General features: G+C 41.2%; 1 protein-coding gene across 2 annotated transcripts in view; it reads right to left on the bottom strand.

The window, feature by feature from the left end:
* Positions 1–2210: 2210 nt before the first annotated feature.
* The window catches only part of LOC129827910 (complexin-1-like), a 40124-nt gene continuing 15702 nt past the window's right edge, over positions 2211–26632 (bottom strand). For both annotated transcript variants that reach the window (XM_055889193.1, XM_055889194.1), the window contains exons 3-4: positions 8897–9075; positions 2211–6204 (exon numbers count right to left, since the gene is read on the bottom strand). In XM_055889193.1, the coding sequence (XP_055745168.1) occupies positions 6007–6204; positions 8897–9075 (377 nt within the window). In that variant the 3' untranslated portion in view covers positions 2211–6006. The remainder of the gene's footprint in view (positions 6205–8896; positions 9076–26632) is intronic.

The following is a 26632-nucleotide window of genomic DNA, read 5'->3' as shown; positions in this document are numbered from 1 at the left end:
ATGGATGGAATGGCACCTGCTCAAATGGAGAGCTTTTTGAGTGAGGTGATGAACGACAAAATAGAATTGCTAAGGAAATGTACGTACACAAAAGCCCTGCCGCTCTCTATACATATAACTCTGTACAAACAGAAAGCTATGCTTGCAACCTTTGACTGTTCATTAACCCATTACAGTCTAAGCACTGTCTAAGCCGGGGGGGGGGGGGGGGGGGGGGGGAGTTCTACTGAGCTATATCGAATTATTTTAAGAATGTCATAACAAAGGTCATTTTGCTATTGTATTTTGAATTTTAAGACCCTTTGAAGAATGAAAAATATATATTAAAAATGGTATTTGCATTATTGCTATTAGCCCATACAAATGCATTGAATAATAGATTCACTACATGGTATAGCAGACAGTCCCCCTAAAAATCTAAAGGAAGTTTGTTCTGAAGTATCTGTCCTATATCTGAGAGATCTCAGAAACATCAGGAAACATTCATTTTTGTACATGTATTTAACCCCTTTGTCTTTGGCACTAAACAGTCTCCATGTATACTTCCATAAATGTTTTCAACCGGGGGACTTTCAGACGGGTTGTGAGGCCTGTGGGCATCCTAGCGCAAAAGATGGGTCATTTTAGCGTGTAGCCCAAACTGTTTCCGACGCAACAGACAGAAGTTGGCAGATCGCTTGTGGGGGTCGTAGAGTAAAACAGAACACCATTGTGTTCATGAGAGTGATAGTGGTTGACTCTTCCAATCCACTCCACCCTGAATTCCAGCTCCTTCCCTCTGGATGCAGGTACAGATTACCTAAGGTTAAAAAAAATAGGGCCAAGTTCTCTTTTATTCCGAATGCAATTCTGAAACTTAACAAATGTTGAACTAACTGCACTTAGCACTTTCACTATGAAATTGCACTTACCCTGCCTATTGCCTTGTAAATATCCTTTGCTACTAACTGTACATTTTTAGATGTTATATGTTTTATGACTCCTGCAAGATGAATTGCCACTTTGAGAACATTCACGTTTTCTGAATCTGAATAAGTTTTCCATAGAGGGGTTAATACTTTATAGGCCAAACCGTTAGGATGCTACAGACGATTTTGTAAGAAGACCGATTTCCGGGATGTCACATGGTCTGAGAAACACCTTGCGGAAGCGGAAGTGCGACATTGTGCGAATGCGGTGGATTGAGACGCATCCAATGTGAAAAATCTGATATCTCTAGTTTGAACTTGGCAGATTTGTATGGGGATATTTTTATTATGCTTATTAAATGTACACGGAGGTGCAGACGTCATCTCTAGGGGGTTCATTAAGAATCAAACTAAATGCTGCTTGCATAAGAGTAAAACGCTAGAAAATATCCCATCATCGAGTCCTATGCAACTGCGATCCTATTTGGCATTTAAAATAATTGATTTATATAACCTTTGCTGGGCAAACTTCCATCATCTTTCTAGTGGATTCGTTTGATGTACAGATGTAGAATCTTAATCTGATCACTCTGCAAAGCAGGAAATGTGAACTTGTATTGTTTTTTTAGTTTTAAAAGGCTTCCACTTTGAATTTTTTGACTTGATTTACCCGAATGAAAAATGTATCAACACCTACAAAAATAACCATGAATTATTATAATCCACATAATAATTCACATTTCCTGTTACTGCAAGATTACTTTCCTGCTGTAGCAAACTGGCTCAAATTACTATCCTACATCTGTACAAGGTTTCTTGTCATATCAGAGACCCTCTTATGGCAAACAGACTTTGCTATCTGAGGAGCACCATTTGCATGGCATTGACTTCCCTATTCCACTCTCCCTGCTACATGATTACCAGGTAAATCTTTTGGAAACAGGATCCAATCACCATTTGAACGACACAGTACATTCTGTTCACAGCCCTTTCGCTTTTATTGAATAGATGTCAAATTTCTTGGTAAACGTGAAGATGCATAACAGCCATGTTGAAATGAAAACGAACATCAGCAATGGACAAAAACTGTTACAAGTGATACATTGTTGTCTGCAAACGTAATGTAGTTGCTTTACTCAAATAAGACGAGAATAATTTCATATTGAGGTTTTGGAATTTTGTCTTCTTCTGCAGTCCTAAAAAATATTGTACGTCTCATTCCCCTATAATATCACTGCATTGCTTTTGAATTATTTATGAGAATTATGATATACAGTGAACCATTAGAAACACAAGACAATGAACAATTATATGAAATCACTTTATTCTCAGAGTGTGCGGTGATTCCATTTTGGCTGGAATGTTACAGAGACTAAAAGATCAGCCTGAAATGGCATGCAGCGAGGCTGTCAGGTGGAGCTTTTCAACACAGAAGACACAAACAATTATCTTAACAACCTTGCCTACATCGCACACCATAAGCATGCATTCAATTGTCAACAAATAGAGAGAGAGAAGGGTGAGAAGATTTTACAATACAAAAAATACAAAAGATACAGATTTCTCGAAGAACAACCACCAGACAGGAATGATACAGACATAAAACTGCACCAGAATAAGCATCTTCTCAACACAGTTAAACAGTCAACGACTATGCGAAGATAGAAACATCAGACAGTTACATTCAAGTCACAACAATGGAATATTTTAAGTGGCATTTTTGTCAGGCAGTTTTTATCATATCGATGGTTAATTGAGGGTTGAAATGAAAGAATGGTTTAACTTAAAGTTATGGTTTAACTTGATAATCTGACATGGTGTATATTAGGTTGCGTCTAGACAGGCAGACCAATTCTGATATTTTTTTCGACAAATTGGTCTTTTAACCAATCACATCAGACCTCTTCACATCAGATTTTTTTCAGAGTTGATCTGATTGGTCAAAAGATCAATTATCGGGGGGAAAAATTGTATTGGGCTGCCTGTGTAAACGCAACCATAGAATCGCTAACACATTTTTATTAGACATTTGACTTGTTTCTTCAGGCAGTGGTCAATAAGTGGCTATTTTTTTTGCGCAATGTGGAGTAATTAGGTGATGTTGACCATAAGGCAATGATGCCATTTTGTAGTTAAAAGGTGAGCACTTTCGGAATTGAATAATGTTCTACAATATGTTCCAAGAAGCAAATCTGGAACTTTGACAGAATTTCAGACTGTAAATTGCTGGAAAACCTTGTTGGGATGGGCAGTTACAGTAGCTTTGTATTTATGGACAAGGGGCAAACCAGATGCTATCTATCCATTATCCTCGTAGATGAAAGATGCTATGTGCTTGGTCGCTAATAATGAAATACTACATTTTCAAAATATGTTGTGGTCATTACATGAACACTACAAAATGTAATGGGTAAAAACGTACAAAAGAAAAGCTAGAATACCTGAGAATTTCAATTAACAAAACATGACATAAAGGAATTTAAAATATGAACTTGGTGAGACAGTCTATCACTAACAAGACTATTCTTTGGTTTTTAATAGAAGAAAACATGTCAATGATTAATTGAATGCTGTCGATGCATGCATGTGCCAATGACTAATAAAGAGAAGTGGTATAATTGTATAATATCAACAAGTATTGGTCGTTAATCAGCCACGTTTTACCACATTGATAAATTAGAGGCTGAAGGCAGTTCACAAGTACATAAAAATCACAGGAAGTTCAATGAATGTGCTCTATAAATGACCTTAATGTTGTGTCTTTCATATGTCTAGCTACAAACTGTGTAGGCAATTGGCATGAAGGTTTGAGAGCATACTATGTAGCTAGGTTTTACATCATGCAGATTTTTCTTCTCTTTCACAGCTACTCCAGGCCCCAGAATCACACTTGGCAGGTTTCTAAAGGCTAATCTTGAATCTAACTAGCATCAACACTGGGCTGATATAAACAGTGGCAGTTTCACAAATGCCATCGGTAAACGGCTTGATACTTGTCTAGTACACTCAACATCCATTGGTTTGTAAGCAAATTACAATGGCACTGAAAGCAAACGGTTACTCGGATTGTGCATCATTGACAAATGCTAGCTAGCTAGCTAGCTTGTTCACTGCCAAAATAAAGGCTTAACAATCTATCTGTTAGCCAGCACTCTATAAGTTAGCTAGCTGCTATAGCGCATTTTGTCTTTCTCTTTGATTACATGTTGGACTTTTTTTCTGTACATGGCAGGCTAGATAGCTATTGACATTTACTTGGTCATGTGTTGTATCTACCTCAACACAAGAAAATAAATCCCCACAGTTACAGAAGAGCATCAAGGCCATTCTCTTCATACTAACGACAAAATCATTTGTCATATTTGTTGTCCAAGACCCTATGAAGCCTGCACAGGCCCTATGGAATGTCTGAAATATTTGGAATGTACACTACAGCTTAATTCATTTTAAATTAAGAAATTGAAGGAAAGGGATGAAAGAACTTTAAACATTTGGAGTTCTGTGGTACAACAAACGTCTGGGGAAATTTACATATTGACCTCTGGGGGAAAAAATTACAACATATAGAAGAACTTATCGGAGGACAACGGTTTCTTATGGTGTATGCATGCCTCTCAAGTTATTAGCAAAAACGGTCTTGTCCTGCAAACTCTGTAGAGTTTAGAACACAAATTCATGGTATGGAAGAACCACAAACCAAATCCCACTGAGAGACAATGACCCGTACTGGTTGAAATGATCAGTGATAAAACACCCTACATGAAACAAATCCTCCACCTCTTTCCCTACTTGGCAAAATGAAACACTTCGGACTGAAGTCATATGCTTCGCCGTTACTCGTCAGACAACGTTGTGTCTATACACAAACACACAACATGTATTAAGCTCAACACATAACAACGAAGATTGTCTGTTTTTGCTGATTCGGGATTGCACTCCCTTTAGTTAACCAACGGACACAGGACAACTTCATTTCGAACAATATATTGCACCATTGTCACTGTCTGTTTCACATAAAGTGTGTTCACAACATAGTTGTGGTTGACAAAACTATAAGTACATCTAGTAAATCTATTTACAGATATGGAAATTAGAATAGTTAACATATAGCCCTATACGTCCAATTGTATTTTCTGGATTTGATTCTCACAAGTCCTACTGTTTATGAGCCAAGCAGATCGAGTTAGCAACAACTATGGGTTTATATTTTTAGCACAGGTGTATCATTGTTTTTTTGTTGAGCATTTTTATCGAGGACATCTATCACCTCAAGGAAGAACAGTTAGGATGTCTATGTACAGCCTACTGTACATAGTAGCGTCATCGAAACAAAATTGAAAACCAGAGTTATTGCCTTAAATATGAATGTATTTCACTTAATCATACCAAATGTAATGGAATTTATAAATGTACTGTACTCCACAAAATCTATCAACGGCATGCTTGAAAAACATTTGTTGTTGAATGAATGATCCATTTTCTTTATGGTTTACAACATTGTTACAATTACCAGTATAATTTTCAACATTAAAACCTATGAATGTTTTGGGACAGAGAACAGTATTAAAATGATCAATGAAGAACAAATAAAAACTACATGGATGTATCAATTTCATCAAGAACAAAACAGCTAAATGTAATCAAATGTTTATCTGATTTGGAGAATGTCTTAAATGTTTAAATTATGGCTTATACTCTTTATATATTTTCTGGTACTCACATATATTCATTTTAATCCAGAGGCTATTATTTACAAACAAAAATTGTGGATGATAGTTTGTCAGATCACATTCTAAGGCCTGGACACCTTGAAAACCTGGCATCAAATTTGTCTTTAAGTTAAGGTGTTGGATCTATGCAGATGTTACATAGGTTCATACATCACGTCATGGTATCGCCAATCAGTGGTCTTCCTTCCAAACAAGACAATGTAACACATGGATAGATCAGATCATTTAAGTTAAGGACAAATATTATGGTGCGCTGATCAAATCCAGGGCTCTTAGAAACGGGGATGTATGGGTGAAGAACGATTGGTTGGGGAGGTGGCCTTGGTTATGTATGTTGGAAGGTTAACAATCTAATAACGCCAACACTGTTACTTTTTATTGAACATATCCATAAATGGACCAGGGAGGAATTTCATGACCGTGTCCATGATACTTTCCTCTTCCTCCTCCTCATCACCACAGCCGGCTGGGACGGCCTTCTTGGGGCGGGTAAGACTCCCCTCTGCTGCCTGATCCAAAGCAGCCTGGGCCTCGGCTTCCTTCTCCTCCTTCTTCTTGATGCCGTACTGGAACAGCAAACAAAGGCGTCCACTTTAGGCAACAAATGTCAACTTCACTTCACACATGCTCTTTAGTCATTTCTATCAAATGTGGGTCCCACTTCAGTCTCAGTAAAGTTTTGTGCACCTCACCATGACAACATACTACTCATAATAATACATTAATAGTAGATTTTATGATAGAGAATTACAGGGAAAGTCCACTCAGCCTACCCTGGATTACACATAATGTAGACCTACTTGGCATTGAGACGTCTGGCACTCAACCTTGCCTCCTTCAACAATTTGCATAGTAATACAAAGATCTTATGCCCCGCCCCTTTCAAAGAATGAAAGAATAAATAATAATAGACAACATATCTTAATGGTTGTATGTACCCATTATTGTTAGAAAATATCTCAACCTTCTCTTGTCTTTGATCAAGCAGTGTAAAACACATTATGGAAAGTGGAAATAATTTCCTCTTGCAGAACAGTAAATAACAATCAATCAACCAATCAAGCCATTAACCAATCAATCACCGTGATAATAAACAAGAGAGCCTATTATAGTGCACAGTATGATCAAAACAGGAGTGCTTTCTCTGAGATCAGCCAGGTTAGCCTCCCACTAAGCGAGCAAGGATTTGGCCTCTATAGTAGACCTCTGGCTGGGAGAGCTCCTGGTGAGTTACTGCCGGATGCTGAAGAGGGGAGTACATGTAGACTGCCTGACTGATGGAACATCCTAGGGCACGGATGCGGAAGATGAGTTGGGACTCTCCTGTGAGCCCTTTGCAACTCTCCCAAGCATAAATTCATGTGATTCTCAGCCAGTAAATATCTTAAAGGAGGATGGATCTCGTCTTTTTTAGCCACAGAGAGGATATGGTTTGTGAACGGGGACTCAAAGAAAGGGGAAGGCGGGGAGTGCTCTCAGTACTGTCTAAGGCGTACTGAAATTGTTTTTATTTTTTTATGTTTTATTTCACCTTTATTTATCCAGGTAAGCTAGTTGAGAACAAGTTCTCATTTACAACTGCGACCTGGCCAAGATAAAGCAAAGCAGTGCAACAGAAACAACAACACAGAGTTACAAATGGAATAAACAAGCGTACAGTCAATAACACAATAGAAAAAAAAACATCTATATACAGTGTGTGCAAATGGCATGAGGAGGTATGGCAATAAATAGGCCATAGTAGCAAAGTAATTACAAATTAGCAGATTAACACTGGAGTGATAGATGAGCAGATGATGATGAGCAGATGATGGTGTGTAAGTAGTGATGTGTTCAAAAGAGCAACAAAGTAAATATAAACAATATGGGGATGAGGTAGTTAGATTGGGTGGGGTATTTACAGATGGACTATGTACAGCTGCAGCGATCGGTTAGCTGCTCAGAGAGCTGATGTTTAAAGTTAGTGAGGGAAATGTAAGTCTCCAGCTTCAGCGATTTTTCAATTCGTTCCAGTCACTGGCAGCAGAGAACTGGAAGGAAAGACGACCAAACGAGGTGTTGGCTTTGCTAATGCAATTGATTATGTTTTGCCTCCTTTTGTCATGATTACACAAATCAAAAGTGTGTAAGACATTCATTCAAATTCATCAGACTGATCATATTTTATCTGCCAATATGAATTAGCTCAGTTTTCATGATTCTTTCATGTTAGGCCTCCTAGAAAAAGCGTTCTCTCATCTTTGAGGCTTGAAAAATGAAAAAAGCTCACTCAATTCCTCACTGCTTTACACAATACACAATAGAGGCAGCGCTAGCTTGCCAGAAGTTACTGGAGGAGCCGTAGCTTTTTGCTGATGCCAATAGTGGTTGTGCATGTTGGAGAAGATCAACAGAGATGTTGGTGCATTTCAGTCACGTTGTGGAGCAGAACATGGAGATGCAGTCTTAATCCTGGTGTAAATGAGGCCCGCTGGGTGCCAGTGCCGCCAATAAGACGCTGCGTCTTTAGCCCTCTCTCTTTGCATAACATGGATCTCTTTGCATAGCAATTGATCGGCATCAAATAGGAAGTTGGTTATCTCACAGCGGGTGATGATCCACGCATTACTCCATGCTTAGTAATATTTACAGATTCCATACATCGAGGAAACCTTTAAGTCTGGTTTAAAGACTGATCACATCTTTTATGTTGGAAGTTAAGGTACATTTCTCAGAAAAAGAAGTCTGCTAACATTCTGGTTTTAAAGCCCGATGCCATTTCACTGCTTTAGCTCCCTTGTGTTGGACTCTTATTCCTGCTCTCTCTTATTCAGGGTCACACAAAAATGTCTTCCACAGTCTTCGGTTTCCAACGTTTGCTGAAGCTGCACTGTAATTTCTGTCTTTTTCTGCTGGACCAAAACGAGGGCCCTCAGGATTTTCCAACACTAAAGTAAGTTTCTTTGAGGTTAAATCAAGTCAAGCTTCTCCTACCAGGTTCAAAAGACACCACTACTGAACCAAGCTGCCATATTCTCAGCATTGGATGACAGCGAGAAGTAATGATCAAATAGGAATTTAACAAGCATAGTGCATTGTTTGGTTATGCACAGACAGTCAGACAGTCAGACACACACATAAACACACACAGCGGCTTTACATTATGATAATGCATGCATGAGTTTTGCATCGGGAGGCAATCACATGTGAGTATGAACCGTGCAACGGGGTTGAAGCTATTTGCATAAGATTCATCGTTCAACATGATGACATTTGTACCTTATCCCTGATGCCCTGTCGGACGTTTTCTCTCTCCGATTCCATTTTTGCATATTTTGCCTTCCTCTCCTCCTCCTGTTGTCGAAGAGCCTCTTGTCTTTCCTCCTCCTTTTTCTCTGCATCAGGGTCCTTCTCAGCCTCTTCCCCACCCAACATTTTCCCCATGTCTTTGGTGGCTCCTTTAGAGGTGAATGAAAGGGGGGAAGAAATGTCAGTCATGAGTCTGTTATGAGGGAACCCACAGTACAGTACTGAACAACAGAGGAAACAAGAAGTGACCAGCCGGAACGTGAACCTGTCACGATCGTGTTGACATGAATGAGAGGACCAAGGCGCAACATGATATGAATACATCTTCTTTAATTTATAACGACGAAGATGAACACGAAACACTTAAACCACACTAACAAAAAACAACAAACGATCGTGAAACTTCAAACGTAAGTGCACACACAAACTACTTACGTCGACATATACATATACAATGACCCACAAACAGCTAAAGCCTATGGCAGCCTTAAATATGGTTCCCAATTAGAGACAACCGAAACCAGCTGTCTCTAATTGAGAACCCATTCAGGCAACCATAGACTTTCCTAGAAAACTACACACCCATAGACACAGCTAGATACATACACTCAACACAAACCCATACACTACCACCAACACCACCTCTACCATATAAATAGCCCCAAACACACACATACCCCATGTCACACCCTGACCTAACTAAAATAATAAAGAAAACAAATAATACTAAGGCCAGGGCGTGACAGAACCCAATAAAAAATAATCTCCTCTTCCTTTTGATGGGCTTTGTGTTGGTTTCTTTGGCCATGACTATCTCTGTCAGAGGCTGAGCCACACACAAATGTTCCAACTGGACAGTGGGTCAAGACCTGAGAGCAAAGGGAGTTTTTATGGTTTGGAGTTCTGTGGTAGGATTTGGAGGTGGCTGATTATACGAAGATACAGTAATAGAAAAAACATTCTCCCATTGATCTCGACCCCTGGCATGGCTTCTTAGATATGATAGACAACTGAATGTTATTACGGAGAAATAGCTCTTGGGTGATTCATTGGCTCACTTTTATTCAGTGAAAAGAGGCTGGACAGAGTTGCCAAGAACCAATTGAATAGGCCTTCCCTCAGAGATGAATTGCTTATACAAGCTCTGCATTGACCAAGCAGATGGACATTTTCATATGTCGACATGTTGGGGAGGACAAGAGAATGTGATGACAATAACTCGTTCAGAAATGATGAGACATGGGCAGATGGTTATTATAAATGGAGAGGAGGGGAGTTCATTAACATCTAGTGGTTTACTCTATGCAGAGATTTGGCTGAAGTATTCGTTAGTGGCGGCAGGCAAAGTCATATAGATCACATCTGGGCCGTGCACAAGTTTTCCCAATTAAAAAAAAAAAGTACACATCATAATCAAGCAGTGTGCTTAGCCTGCGAAACGAAATCTACTTTTGGCCCTTTTTAATGTCTCTGAGAAGGATGCTTGTGTATTTACCTAAAATCAAGACAACATCCTACTTCAGCTAAACACTCCCATGAATAATAGATTAGAGAATGTCTACATAACTTTTAAACTTGTAAAAGCCCCCATCCTACATTTAGAGAGAGATTAAGCCCCGTATAGAGTCAGACTGCTGAGGGCTGCTCCAATATGCATTCCCCTCACAATGAGGTCTGACACAGAGCATGTCGATGAATGAGACATTGTGTATTCAGTCCGGAAGCTTCACCTCCTCTCCCCCAACAGCTGGAGGCATGCCAGTGCTCTCTCTCTCTCCCAGCTGCCCATGGGATACTCAGACTCCCTGACACACCACACCTCTCAGACCTGACTAACTGGAAATGGATTTTAATGAGGACTGGGCCAACCGGATGGAGGATAAAGATGTGGTGGAGATGGCTCCACCACAGCTCATCCTTTACGAGCCTTTCCCCGTCCAAAAGGCTTACTCTTTCAGCATTTGCCCCTCTGTCTTGATCCAATCTGTGCAAAGTTCCAACAAACCAGGCTGCATCCAGCTCTCCAGAGGAGGAAGCCAAACACACGGCCATCTGGTCTCCACCCGAAATTGATGAGCGGTTGCCCGCCATGACCTTGGGGGTCGCTGGCTACTCTCCACATTGCATTCTGATACTGGCAAGTGGGAGTTAGGCAAAGCTGCAATACCTCGTCCTGACAAGAGGACCTCTAATTAATAAACGCATTTCTGTTTGGTGTTACATTAGCGAGTTAGCATAGCAAACAAACGGCTAGGGCTAGGATATGTTGACATCTCACAAAGGAACAGTCTTAACAGTGGATGTCTTATAATGCGCCATTGAACACCAATGTTTACGATACGTAACACACAGGGGTGAAATAGGGGGGAATGGAATGAAGTTTCACTCCTTAGTATCGGATACAAGGTACAGTAGATTTGTAATCTGTTTATAATTGCACAATCCCCCTCCCCCACCTATAATATTGTAATCTTGAGACACTTCCAGTTACAATGATGGTCTATCTTCCACTATATTACTATATTGCAGTATGAGTGGGATGTGATGTTATATTTTTTATTTTATTTATTTTTTATTTCACCTTTATTTAACCAGGTAGGCCAGTTGAGAACAAGTTCTCATTTACAACTATGACCTGGACAAGATAAAGCAAAGCAGTGCGACAAAAACAAAAGAGTTGCACATAAACAAATGTACAGTCAATAACACAAAATCTATGTACAGTGTGTGCAAATGTAGAAGAGTAGGGAGGTAAAGGCAATAAATAGGCCCTAGAGCCAAAGATAATTACAATTTAGCATTAACACTGGAGTGATAGAAGTGCAGATGATGATGTGCAAGTAGAGATACTGGGGTGCAAAAGAGCAAGAGGGAGGGTAAAAATATGGGAATGAGGTGGTCGGGTGTGCTATTTACCGATTGGCTGTGTACAGGTACAGTGATCGGTAAGATGCTCAGACAGCTGATGCTTAAAGTTAGAGCATCAGTATCTCTACTTGCACATCATTATGTGAGATATTGTGTCTTTAAATGTAGGCCATGTGGAAGCTAGCTGAATACAAAGCTGAAAAAGACAATACAACTATTTAATGTACCTTTCTACAAAACCCTTATAATGTTATTAATTCGCAGCTGTACAAAATGGTTACTTTGGGAGAACTAGTGACAGGCAAGGCCGTGATAAGCTCTACTGAAGAGCAGACTCATTGCAGTGACTTCTACAAAGATGATTCTACAAAGGACAAAAAAAAGCATTAAGGGAACAAATTATTTTACACTAACTAATATTTTCACTCAAGGTCAGAATAAGCAAAAGTCTAAACCATTTCTTGAACGTCTCTACAAGGTACAGTAGGAGCCGCTGTCAGTAATTTCCCTCTAGTGTGTGTGGAACCAATCATTTGAGTGAACTCTCTCCGTGGTTGCCAGTAGCCTGGGGAGATGTTTCCAACTCGCACACACAGTATTTTCTACTGACTGTTTGAGGCCTGTCTGCCTCAAATACGCATGCCAATGTTTCACACAGCAACAAGTTCTCAGTCAAATTTCACTCTAAATACATTATTTTGTCATGGTATTCTCATATCTGTGTGTGCAATGCTGTAGTTCGAATTTATTTCACACATGATGGCCCTTTCCTGGCCCATGGCTGTGGTAATAAACCAGAAAAATTACATGGAAACCCTGGTCTGCGACAAAACATGATTTCTCAGCCCTGCTTGCCTCTATATTATTGATGATCTGCACGTGAGCACTTCTCCTTTGTGAAATCCTGTGTTATCATTATCTGTATTTAATTAACTACATTTTCTCCTAGCAATGCTGCATGCTCTGTTCCTCTTCTCCCATCACACCGTACGCTTAATCTCCGCACCCAAGTCTAAATAGCTCATCTGTTTGTGACAAAGTTGCAGCGGAGCAGCATGAGACAGCCACCATCCCTTTAGTCTTAGTGGTGACATTCCCTACCAGCTGTGCAGCCTAATCGCTAACGGAAATGGTATGGTTGCTGAGGCCTTTTGGGCGCATTCACTGAGAGGATTCTCTGTGTAGAAGCTAGCTAACAGGCGCTAACAGGCGCTAACTCAACAGAGCTTGAAAGGGTCTCCTCAGCTCAGTTTAGGCCCGAGGGCCAATGTCAGAGGAGAAGAGGGTGAGTGTGCATCGTAGCACATAGAGTTGAAATTGAAAGGGATCAAGAGAATTTGAAGTTGAGGAAGGGCAAGGTCACATGTTGGCTTAAAATGTGCCATGTTACGTATAGGCATGCAGTGGACTTGGTGGAGAGAGTGAGAGGAAGAGGGGAGCAAATGGTACACTTGACAGGGTGTGTGTGTGTGTGTGCGTGCGTGCGTGCGTGCGTGTACACAGTAAGTGTCTTGTCCTTGTGTGTGTGTGTGTGGGTGTTTGGAGGTGGCTCTGTGTAGGTGTTACCGGCAGAGAACAAAATGTACCACTGTTGACAGTATGTGTGCGACTCAATGTGAGTGTGTACGTGTGTGTGTGTGTGTGTGTGTGTGTGTGTGCGTGTGTTTGTGTGTGTGTGCGCGAGCGTGTGTGTGTGCGTGTGTGTACACAGTAGGTGTTTTGTCCTTGTGTGTGGGGGGGTGTTTGGAGGTGGCTCCGTGTAGGTGTTACCGGCAGAGAACAAAATGTACCACTGTTGACAGTATGTGTGTGACTCTCTATGTGTGTGTGTGCGTGTGTGTGTGTGCTTGTGTATGTGTGTGTGTGTGTGTGTGCGTGTGCGCGTGTGTGCGTGTGCGTGCGTTCACAGCAGGTGTCTTGTCCTTGTGTGTGTGTGTGGGTGTTTGGAGGTGGCTCCGTGTGGGTGTTACCGGCAGAGAACAAAATGTACTACTGTTGACAATATGTGTGTGACTCTCTCTCTGTGTGTGTGTGTGTGTGTGTGTGTGTGTGTGTGTGTGTGTGTGTGTGTGTGTGTGTGTGTGTGTGTGTGTGTGTGTGTGTGTGTGTGTGTGTGTGTGTGTGTGTGTGTGTGTGTGTGTGTGTGTGTGTGTGTGTAAGAAGGTCGCTGTGCCCTGTTGAAGGACTGTGAAGGGGGGGGGGGGGGGGCCAAAGTAGCCCCTACGGAACCCAAACACGTGGCGTTAGCGGGGAGCAGAGGCACCAGCTCGAGGACTGTGTTCCTTCTCCTCCATCTGTCATCCATCACACCTGTCCCAGGGCTACAGGCCAACCCTCCCCTGCATCGTTAACTTCTACTCCCAGGACAGACACCACCTTGAATTGGCTCTGAAAGATTGAGCCTCTTTTAATTGTGATAGGACAGTAGCATGGTGGGATGGGGTGTTCAGTCAAGACAAAAAAAGGTGATACGAACATTCAAAATGTTCATAGGTGGTGCTAGGTAATTTAGCAATGCATCAGAAACATAGGAATCATGCATATAGTCTTGCGACTTCCGGAATGTGGTTCATAGTTACATTGTTACATTGTGACAGTAAGGCCCTTCAACAGAACATCATATTTTGGGTGGAGTAATACTGTGCGGTTCCTTCAAAACTACCTCTGAAGCAGGGTCAAGTGGTGGGATATTGTAAGAGCAACTGCCTTTGTAGAGCTAGACACATAGCAGACACCAACGTAAAGCACACAACAGTTTGTTGCCAAGAAATAGCTTGGTTGGTTAAATAAATAAATAAAACACACCGACCACTGAGAGAGGTAGATCAATTTTCCATTTTAGATTTTCTAAAGCAATCTATTGCTCCTCCCCAGCCAGCCTCCCAACACATCCCCCATTTCCCACCCGTGATGCAGCTCCCAAAACCATAACAGCGTGCAAGGTATAACTGATGGTCTTTTCTGGAATTATATATCTATCGGTGGTGGGTGAAAGTGGGAAAAACGACCATATAAAAGGGCCCCAACGGCTGAGGGATCTGGCCTGCAGACAGGTCGGTAATGAGACTTGGGGTTTTTATGTGTTGGCGAGCGGGATGGGTTGGAATAGGAAGGGGGGAGGTACAGTGGACCCACAGCCCCCATATCTTAGGTAAATCTCCCGGGGAAAATGGAGAACGAAGACAGAAGGTTCATCATTGCTGTGTTGTATCACCCATTCTCCGCCACAGACTCTCAGCATGGAAATGAGATAGCAAGTCCCAACGCGTGTATCACCATGCGGTTCGCACCAACAACGCGGCACCCCATTTATCTACAGAAGACGCAGGTCACCCACGGCCCGTTGTTTACCACAACCAAGATCTACATTTGCATTAAGGAGGAAATCACCCACTATAAGGGACTATATGTAGTATTGTCAAGGGAGCACAGAGTCAGAATCATAAGCTTCACTATGATGATGTCTGCACGATGTCATTTGAACAGCTGTGTTCTCTTTTCGCCACAATCATAGGAGGAGTAGGCGTATCACTATCTGCCTTTAAACAGAGTTTAGAGCTGATTGATTTTCTCTGCTTCCTCAGATAAGCACTGTCTTTAGTGGAGCGTGCTGTAACAACCATGGGCAGCCTAGGGTGGTTCACTTGGTTGTCTGCCAGAGATCATAGAAGGCCATTGCAGACCTTCATAAGTGATTACGCTCGTGTCACTGGGTAAAAAGTCACGGACGGCAGCGAAGCGGAGAACACCAACCCACTGACACTGAAGATACCGAGGACCCACTTCACAGGATATGAGATAAAAACCACTGCCATGCTGAGTAAATGCCGGGGAAACGCTAAAGGCTGTGACTTTTACAAGCTTTCTGCTTAACAAGACCCTTCAGTTCTTAGGAGATGCAGAAAGATGAGATGGTTCGGCCAGGCTGAATGAGACAGTGTGACAGACTGGAACTGTGCAGCTGAAGGGCACGACTGTACCCTTTAGCCAAAAGGTTTTTAAACTCAAACGGGGCACAAAGTAGCCCTCTATGGAGAACAGCAGTATAGTGCAGAGCGGAGTGTACAGTAACAAAATGTATTACTATCTATTACCAGTGTGTATTAACATAGTTTTCTCCTGTGCATTTATTCTAAAGAAAAATCTAGCTCATTAGTCCATTGCACCAGGGTTGTTAAAGGGCCCAGCTGTATGCTGTTGTTGACTACTCAGGACTACTCTATGTGCTCCTCCTGACCCAGAGAAAGCAGCACAGCACTTAACTGCCATTCGCCATATCTGGGCTGAATCTAGCAAATGGTATTAATCCTAGCCCTTGCACCCCAGCAAAACGGCATCCCCCAAGGTTGAATTGTTGTGCCGCTACTTTTTGCACCTTTAATTCCATAGGCTCTGCCACCTCAGCTCATTCCTGTGCTTTTGATACTGAGCTGTTCATCACCACTCTCAGCATCCTCCGCGTGCCTCTGTCTTTTTGAAAACTATCTCAACCTGAACTTATGTAGAAGAATGAATAGAAAAGTTCTGAATAAGTTGCCAACGTTGTTTGAAGGACTGATCCCCCTACAATGGAGGAGGTAAAATAAGGGTAACTGTCATTGGATCAAGCTCACCATTAGCATATTGTGTGCAACTCCATTTTCCCCCAATTCGGAATCAAGATGTCAATTATAACACCTATTCAGATGGGTTCATCTGGGTGTAGCTAGTTATGGACGCCCACACCCAACAATTTATGCATTAGCTGATTCCGAGGGTCATGCAGCTAACTTACAAATGATTTAGGACCTAATTATAAATTGCTTGGCCAAGTGTTGTTGTATGGTCCTATTACCTTGTTTTGCCAGGTGTGATTGTTAAAAGCAATTAGGTTGATGTCTCCACAGTAATAATTTACACAACTCATACTTCTCAAAACGTCCATATAATTGCATCTGAAACATGATTAGATTGGAATGTAAGGCAACGGGAAATAGGCTTTCAAATTCAAATGACAGGTAATCAAATCCATACAAACAAAATTACAAGATAAAATAGGGTGATAGAAAATGCCTTTTAAAGATATACATAGACATATAGATTCACCGCTGCGTCTAGGACTATAACCTCATAACACTCATTGGCAGAACTTGCACCTCACCAGCACATATGCTATTACCTCACACCTCACAAATAGACACCTCCCAATAGGCACCTGTGAAACACATTTCACAACTCTACATGTTATGTGATTACCAACTCTACATGTACATTCGTGTCATCCTCTTAATTATCGCATAACTTTGATTAACTGGCATGAAGGTCTTGTGTTTCATACTCAGAATAGGTTTCTATTATACCTATTTGAGTTGTTATTCTTTATACTTGGCAACCCAGAGCTGAGGTCTGTAGCCCTCCCTTGCATTTTCTTGTAATGTTCTTTCTCTATGTGAGTGGAGACAGGGACGTTGCTCCCGGTCCAGCTCAGCTCTGCATTAAATCTATTTGTACAACCATTTAATTCCTTCGACAACTGATGCAAGCTACAATTGCAATATCCTCTGAGGTAGCTTTCCTCTCTCAATATTTTCAAAGCCATCGCTAAACTACTTAGGTGGATGGTTCCGGCTCTACGTTAAAACTATTCTTCTCTGTTTGAAAGGAATTCACATGTGAAGCTGAAATGTGAGCAAGATATACAGTAGGTACATATCACTGCAATCCACAATCCAACCGTAAATCCACAATGGTATCAGGTAAGAGGTCAAATGAAAGAATTCCTTCTTGGTAGTCTTAAACAAATCTACTTTGAAACAAAAGTATACACCTCACACACATTGTTATGTGCTTAAAAAGAAGAACCATGTGAGATATAGAGTTGAAACGTATTCAATTTTGAGTTTGAGTTTGCATCACAGAAGACTGAAATATAACAAAACCATTTCACATATAAACATCGGATTTTCTGTTTATTTATTAATTATGAAATTATGAAAAATATTAATGACATTCCACCCATGAGGCCACTAGAGGGCGATTTGGTCATTTGACTGCAGGAAAGGGGTTCACATTTTATAACATAAGGAATCTATTTGGGTCTCTATTTCACGTTAGGTTGAATTTCCCCCTTTCCCCAGTCCCTTCCTAGTGGCTTTGCCTTCAGCTCCCGTCTCACTTCCTGGCTTCATGCTAATGTCAGATGGTATGATTCAACCCTCGCCTCTTATCCTTGTGCTTCCGTGACTTTGGAAGACTCGTTCCGTGAATTAGTCCAGGGAATCCAAAGCTCCCTTCTGTGCATAATCACGTCTCCTCGTCCTCTACGCGACTCCTGAGAAACACTCTGATTTCTAAGATAACTAACACCATTATTCAAACATGAGATCACTTTAACCTCACCGTCATCCATGGGCTGAATTTGCATAGCTTTGGCTATGCGTGAGATATATGAAAATCCAATTCATGCCAATCCCTTTCACAGCATGTCGCCTGTGTGTGAGCACTGAACTCAGAAGGTTGCTGCATCTATGCATTCGGAGCATGTGCCACTAGAATCCACACAGTTTGATTATATTGGTTTTCTTCATTTTATGTGCACTTTTCTTAGGCTCTTGGGTGTTTATGTAGCACATGGGGATGTGTGAAACTAACTCTTCAGCCTGAAGTGTCACGCTTGCACTAGTAAATAGCAAGCTTTTCGCGTGGCGCCAACCAGTAAGATGCTTCAGATGGGCAGTCATGTGCACTAGCAAGGCAGAAGTCCAGAGTTTGCACCAGGTATCGGCCCGATTTGAGAGGAAGCGGTAGTCGCTACGCAAGCAGCGTGACGTCCTTTACATTTACGGTCAGTCATATAGAACACATTGGCTATGTTTAATGTCCACTTGGGTATACTGATAAAACTGACCCTAAATTCACCTCCTGTGTCTTCCTGCATGCTTTTTCTTAACCACTAATGCTTGCTGACGCAAATTACAAATAATGACTTGAAAAGGGAAATGCCTTTTCGAGGACATTCATCGAGCAGCGTCTGATTGTTATGGAGATCAAACCCATAGAGCCATTTGCGATTCATTTCATGGATGATGGAACATTTCAAGAGGTAACGTTTGTGACAAGTTCATGTATTCTGAAAGCACAATGACAGTTGGTAATAGAACCGAATTGATTAATTTCGCTTAGCCCTTAAAAATAATTACCGTCCTTCCTGTTCTCCTCATTTTCTCCTGCAAAGCCAACAAACCCTGTTGGAATGATGAAACACTGTCTTATAAAACATCTCCTCTCTCACAAGGGTTGATGGCCCATTGAATTATTGAAAACTTTGTCACATGCCGCTGATTTCAGCCGCTCTACGTTAAATGTCATGTGAAATATTTAACGCCTGATAAAAATGCCTGATGACAAGTGTTATTCACCAGACAGTCGAAACTCTGGAGGCTAGTGTTTTTTCCCCAAAAGGGCCTGATAAAAATAAAGAAAATTATGTATACCAAACATCATGCATTTATCTTAAGTCAGTGTCAGTATAACCTGTGCTCTGCCATACTTTAAAACAAGGGCTGATGTTTGAGTGCCATCAGGCATTTCCTATGCATGCACAGCAGTGACCAGACAGACTGCTGCTCTGAGTTCAGAGTTTTATTATGTGTCTCGCTGGAAGCGAGCAAGTGAGCTGAGAATTGAGGTCATCGTCGGCTTCTGTAACAGTTTTCCATAACTGGGAGGACCTCGTGCTCTAAATATCAAGCACGAGCTGGTAAAGGGGATTGGCCGAGGAGGAGACTGGAGAGAGGAAGCAGAGTGACCTTTGCCTTCCGACTAACACCAGGTGCAGCATAAGAATCATCAATCAGCATGTCAATCTCCGTAATTGGCTCCCGAGTGGCGCAGCGGTCTAAGGTACTGCATCTCAGTGCTAGAGGCATCACGACAAACACCCTTGTTCGAATCCAGGCTGTATCACAATTGGGAGTCCCACAATTGGGAGTCCCACAGTGTCACCGTGATTGGGAGTCCCATAAGGCGGCGCACAATTGGCCCAGCGTCGTCTGGGTTTGGCCAGTGTAGGCCGTCATTGTAAATAAGAATTTGTTCTTAACTGACTTGCCTAGTTAAATAAAGGTTAAATTAAGAAAAAAATAACTATTTCAGCTCCCCAAGCCAGGCTATTAATGGTTTCTTATGGGAGACAATCAAGGCTGGGGCAGTTTGAATGTTGCAGGTATAAATAGCCACAGTACAAAGAGATGGTTCTATTATTGAAGCTTGTAGTTAGATTAGAGTGTGGGAAACTAGTCAGAACATGGACCATGATGAAGAATGCTAGTGGTTATACAGCATATTACAGAGAGTTAATCCATGCCAAATGAATGGCTGCCATTCAGATGGGCACTCAAGTCATTCATTTGAAGTCCTAGTTTGCACCAGAATGCATGGTAACTCTCCCCGACATAACATGCACTAAAATGAAAAGTGAACGAGAGAGGATTTACAGTAGTGGAAAACTTTCTTCAGAGAAGAGGGCACTGATGCAGGTTACTCATTTTTCTATCATGGTTGCATCCATTATTTATCGGCATTAAGGAACACAGAATTTTAGCTTCGGTTTCTGTTCCTGTTTTGTACTGGTCAAAAGTTATAGAACACATACTCATTCAAGGGTTTTCCTTTATTTTTGCTATTTTCTACATTGTAGAAAAATAGTGAAGAAATCAAAACTATGAAATAACACATATGGAAACATAATATGGAAACAACATAAGTAACAAAATAGTCACCCTTTGCCTTGATGACAGGTTTGCACACTCTTGGCATTCTCTCAACCAGCTTCACCTGGAATGCTTTTCCAACAGTCTTGAAGGAGTTCCCACATATGGGCTGCTTTTCCTTCACTCTGCGGTCCGATTCAACCCAAACCATCTCAATTTGGTTGGGGTTGGGTGATTGTGGAGGCCAGGTCATCTGATGCAGCACTCCATCACTCTAATTCTTTATAAGATAGCCCTTACACAGCCCAGAGGTCTGTTGGGTCATTGTCCTGTTGAAAAACAAATGATAGTCCCACTAAGCCCAAACCAGATGGGATTGCGTTTCGCTGCAGAATGCTGCGGTAGCCATGCTGGTTTAGTGTGCCTTGAATTCTAAATAAATCACAGACAGTGTCACCAACAAACCACCCTCACACCATAACACCTCCTTCTCCATGCTTTACGGTGGGTAATACACATGCGGAGATCATCCGTTCACCTACTCTGCGTCTCACAAAGACACGGTGGTTGGAACCAAAAATCTCCAATTTGGACTCCAGACCAAAGGACAAATTTCCACCAGTCTAATGTCCATTGCTCGTGTATCTTCGCCCAAGCAAGTCTCTTCTTCTTATTGGTGTCCTAGTGGTTTCCTTGCAGCAATTTGACGATGACGGCCTGATTCACACAGTCTCCTGTGAACAGTTGATTTTGAGATGTCTCAAAATGAATAATTTATTAATTCATGAATTTATTTGGGCTGCAATTTCTGAGGCTGGTAACTCTAATGAACTTATCCTCTGCAGCAGAGGTAACTCTGGATCTTCCATTCCTGTGGCGGTCCTCATGAGAGCCAGTTTCATCATAGCGCTGGATGTTTTTGCATTCTTGAAATGTTCCATATTGACTGACCTTCATGTCTTAAAATAATGATGGACTGTCATTTGCTTATTTGAGCGGTTCTTGCCATAATTTGGACTTGGTCTTTTACCAAATAAGGCTATCTTCTGTATACCACCCCTACCTTGTCACAACACAACTGATTGGCTCAAACGCATTAAGAAGGAAAGAAATTCCACAAATTAACTTTAAAGAAGGCACACCTGTTAATTGAAATGCATTCCAGGTGACTACCTCATGAAGCTGGTTGAGAGAATGCCAAGAGTGTGCAAAGCTGTCATCAAGGCAAACGGTGGCTATTTTAAAAATCTCAAATATAACACTTTTTTGGTTACTATATGATTCCATATTATTCTACCAATAGTAAAAATAAAGAAAAACCCTGGAATGAGTAGGTGTTCTAAAACTTTTGACCAGTAGTGCATACCTCACCTTGTTCTGGTAATGATAATAAAAACAAAGTCCTCTGTATTTGACACCAAATTTGGGTAACACGGGTTTCTATAAGGGAGTTATAAATTGTGTTCACCATTAATCATTACTCCGATATTAATAAACCATGTACTAATCATTAGTAAATTATTTTTGCAGTTCCTAATCTAAAGTGAGTGCAATTTTCACTTCATAAATGAGTGACCAGTGTAATTTCTCAGAAAAATATGGGCATGCCATTGGTAGACATTCCAGCAGTACCTGGTAAAAGAACAAGCACACAACACAGGATTTTAAGGGAACTATATATACATGTGTGAATAACTAGCTTACTAACATTTACAAATGTGGGAGTAATGAATAAGAAATGGTGAGCAAACGGTTTTTAAATGCCTTATGCAGTGCCTTCGGGAAATATTCAGACCCCTTGACTTTTTCCACATTTTGTTACTTAACAGCCTTATTTTAAAACGGATTAAATAAAATAAATCCTCAGCAATCTACATACAATACCCCATAATGATGAAGTGAAAACAGATTTTTAGACATTTTTGCAAATGTATTTTTTTTTAAGGTGTTCTTCTGTGGAGATGGGAGAACTGTCCAGAAGGACAACAATCTCTTCAGTACTTCACCAATCAGGCCTTTATGGTAGAGTGGCCAGACAGAAGCCACTCCTCAGTAAAAGTCACATGATAGCCCACTTGGAGATTGCCAAAAGGCACCTAAAGACTTCATACAGTGAAGCATGGTGGTGGCAGCATCATGCTGTAGGGAGGTTTTTCAGCGGCAGGTACTGGAAGACTAGTCAGGATCGAGGAAAAGATGAATGGAGCAAAGTACAGAGAGATCCTTGATGAAAACCAGCTCCAGAGCGCTCAGGACCTCAGACTGGGCTGAAGGTTCACCTCGCAACAGGACAACGACAATGAGCACACAGCCAAGACAACACCGGAGTGGCTTCTGGACAAGTCTCTGAATGTCCTTGAGTGGCCCACCCAGAGCTCGGACTTGAACCCAATCGAATATCTCTGGAGAGACCTGAAAATATCTGTACAGCAACGCTCCCCATCCAACCTGACAGAGCTTGAGAGGATCTGCAGAGAAGAATGGGAGAAACTCCCAAAATACAGGTGTGCTATGCTTGTAGTGTCATACCCAAAAATACTCGAGGCTGTACTTGTAACCAAAGGTTCTTCAACAAAGTACTGAGTAAAGGGTCTGAATACTTATGTAAATGTGATAATTCTGTTTTCTATTTTTAATAAATTAGCAAAAAAAAGTAAAAATGAACGGTTTTTGCCTTGTCATTATGGGGTATTGTGTGTAGATTGATGAGGGGGAAAAACAATTTCATACATTTTAGAATAAGGCTGTAACCTAACAAAATGTGCAAAAAGTCAAGGGGTCTGAATACTTTCCAAAGGCACTGTAAATGCCTTTGAAATGGTTTATTATGGAACCTTAAAATAAAGTGTTCCCTAAATGTACTCTCAGAAATCCTCAACATGAGAAAGTGGGAGGATAGGACAATACTAGAAAATATGACAAATCTCTCCTTGTTCCCTTGTAGACCATTAGAAGGGATTGCTCAGTCCCCCTCGAGGACTGGCCTCAGGGCTAGAGTGAGCATCAGGTGTTGCAGTCACTCACACGCAGTGTACTCATCATCAAGACTCACCACCCCGGTCAACTCCCTACCGCCTCCCTCTGCTCTACAAGACCGGGCATGTTCGTGCCAGCGATCACTCAGGAATTCGGATGAGTTTGATAGCCTCATCGTGCCTCCTCGAAGGCGGCGGTGGCAGCGGCATCTGTGACTCAGTGAGTCATGATACAGTAGAGACGCGCCACCCCAGTCCATTATATGAATCATTACTGTAATATATCTGAAAGGAGTTGCTTGCTCTGAAAATTAGCCTTTTACCCTTTTGGAGGGAATGGCAGTTCGTGTTGACCCTTGGAGGGTTTTTTTGTGCCAGGTCTAAAGGAGAGGAGTGTGAACTGAAATGTTGTGGGTTTTATCTGGTGTCAAAGCTTCTTAGACGATCAGCTCTCTGGTGATAAAATGCCAAGATGAACACCAGAAGGGCTATCTGACCCCAGGATGTAGAGACAAGACTCCTCCACCAACCGTCTGGTGCTGTGTACCCAGACAAATCACGGATGAGTTAATCTATTAGCCTACAGGACTGTACATTCATGTTGTTTCTTTTACCCTCTGCTAGAAATGCATTGGTTCAATCCATGATTAAGGATGCAAATGTTATTGGGTCATTGGGTTATCTAGAATCTGCTGCATTTGAGTGATGTCATGACGTTGGCCTGTGGGTAGGTTTATGACAGTCATAAATACCTCTTTCCCCCTTTTTCTCTCTCCCTACTATACTGATGTGACATAAGGAAACCAATGGGTTAACATAGAGATTCTGGGTAACATCAAAAGTTGGGGGAAATGAACTATATTCTGGTAATCCGACCAACTGAACATATGCGGTGGTACTTAAGGTATATTATGTCAGTTAGGTTGCCCTCTGACAAATTCTCATCAATGATAGAATGACATAAACTCTACTGTGGAAAGTCTAAACGTCAGAGGTATCGGATTCGCATGGAATTGTTGTTTAATTCAAATGTTTGAATATGACATTATTTGTGAAGAGGTGAAATGTAATTTTAGCTTCCAAATGAGAGATCTGGACTTTCATAAGTGTTCCTCTGCTCACAGTGGCCCGCCCCTGTGAAGAGGCATGGGTTATAAACTTTTCAGAAACACCCCTCTCCCTCCACTATAAAAGCCATTGACAAGAATATAACTTCCTGTTCCGGGTACACTAGGATGACGGTCTGGTGTCAGAATGGTTCAGATAATAACTACAGAACTAAGCCAACAGCAGCATGGACTTTGATTGTGAATGGTATGAACTTTGAACTCGTATTCGTATTCGTAACTCGTATACTACAGAAGTGATATCTCCTAGCCGTTGAGTTAGCAACAGCTAAACGCAGGTTAGGAAGGACGTTCCTGCACCCAACCCACACAACGTTCCTCCAACGTATCCAGTAAGGCACCAGAGACATTCTTCAAAGGACAGAGGACTCGGGTTGGCGATACGGTCTTCCATCTACCACCAACCTACTGAAGCGCAGCTCAGAGTAAATATTTATTGCATTTTCCTCTTCAAATGGGCGGTAATTTAGAATGCATAAGATACTGCATTTACGATAGCACAGCTTCGCCTCTGTTCCAGTCTCCCGCTCTTTCACTAAAATCCCGCCCCTTTTCTTTGTGTAACAAGCTGTCATATCTATTCCGCCCGCTAGGGACGTTTTTCTGTGACGTAATTTGTGATCAAGTTATGATTTCATTGTGTATGTGTGATTCTGTGTGATTAGTTAGGTATTTAGTAAATAAATAATTAAACCCAATTTTGTATTGCTGATTCAACTTGTTAGCCAGGATTCTTGCAGATAATCAAGGATTTACAACTTTCAGATGAGACTGAATAAAATGACGATTAATGTGACTGTTATGGATGTAAAATCTTACTAAATCTTTAAGAGTTTATTCGGAAGATAACAGCTCTATAAATATTATTTCGTGGTGTCCCTCTCTAGTTAATTAATATTGAAATGATTAGTTCAATCAGGTAATATTAATTACGGAGAAATTATTTGATAGAATAGCATGTCATAGCAATTCATCTGGCATAGTCAAAGACACGACAGTGATGTGCTACGATTCTATTCGACTTAAGAAGGCTATAGTTTCATCTCTTTCCACTTCCTTCAACACATAACACACCATGTGCAGTTTTTGTCCCCTCATCACTGAATAAACCTTCCTCGCGTCACATCCTCTCTGTTTGCAACCCAATTGAAGCCTTAAGTAATTAGCAGCTTTAAGATTAGCGTGCCATCACCGCTGTTTTCCAAATTAGTCCTGTTCTCACCCCGAAACCTGCCTTTCACTTCTGTTCAATAATGTCTTTGAGCACGAAGCACAATGGAGAACCTGGAACCAGCTTGACCAAGATAAACCACACAACTACAGAATGTAGCTAGCTTGTCATAGTTCTCTTCTTATAAAATATGTATTGTTCTATTGATGATGTATCTTGGGTTATTCTCATTGCATCTAATGACTCTACTTAATCATGTACATTTTCCTGTTGTTTTAGCATTTTTCAACAACAACAAAAATGTCCTGTAGTGTTTTGCATTTTTCATTTTGAAATTCATGGCTGCTTTTGAAGGATACATCTTGTTTTGCTGTGACTATAATTGCATCATTTATCATTTGGAGAAGAAATATATTGACCCTGACTTGCATGTTTAAGGAAAGCCATTACCTCAACAGTATGATGGACTGAGTGGAAAAACAAGACAAATTACACAACATTTTATTAATGGGACGTCCAATGCTGGCTTGATTGAAAACTGCTCATAGTTGTACTTGACGTTGATATTTTGACACACTCGCCTTGAGCCAACTCTACTGTTAATTAATCATTCATTTCCAACAGCTTTCAGCTAGGTAGCGTGTGTAGTAAGATAGTGCTAAACTCACACACCAGGCGCTAATGTTAAAATAATAAAGGAGCTAAGGGGTGAGCAAGATAGCTTCAGACATTTTGTGAGAGCCATTAATCTTTCTCGAACAGACATTCTTCATTTGGGGCCCTATTTGGAGTCATTACATTGTTATGTCTGCATTAGTGGTTAATGGATAACCTCAATGGAACCTTGGGATTCTAGCTGACCCTATATTTCACGC

Source organism: Salvelinus fontinalis, chromosome 29 (assembly GCF_029448725.1).
Source record: "Salvelinus fontinalis isolate EN_2023a chromosome 29, ASM2944872v1, whole genome shotgun sequence".
NCBI classification, from domain to species: Eukaryota; Metazoa; Chordata; class Actinopteri; order Salmoniformes; family Salmonidae; genus Salvelinus; species Salvelinus fontinalis.
This window is presented reverse-complemented; position numbering and strand designations above follow the sequence as displayed.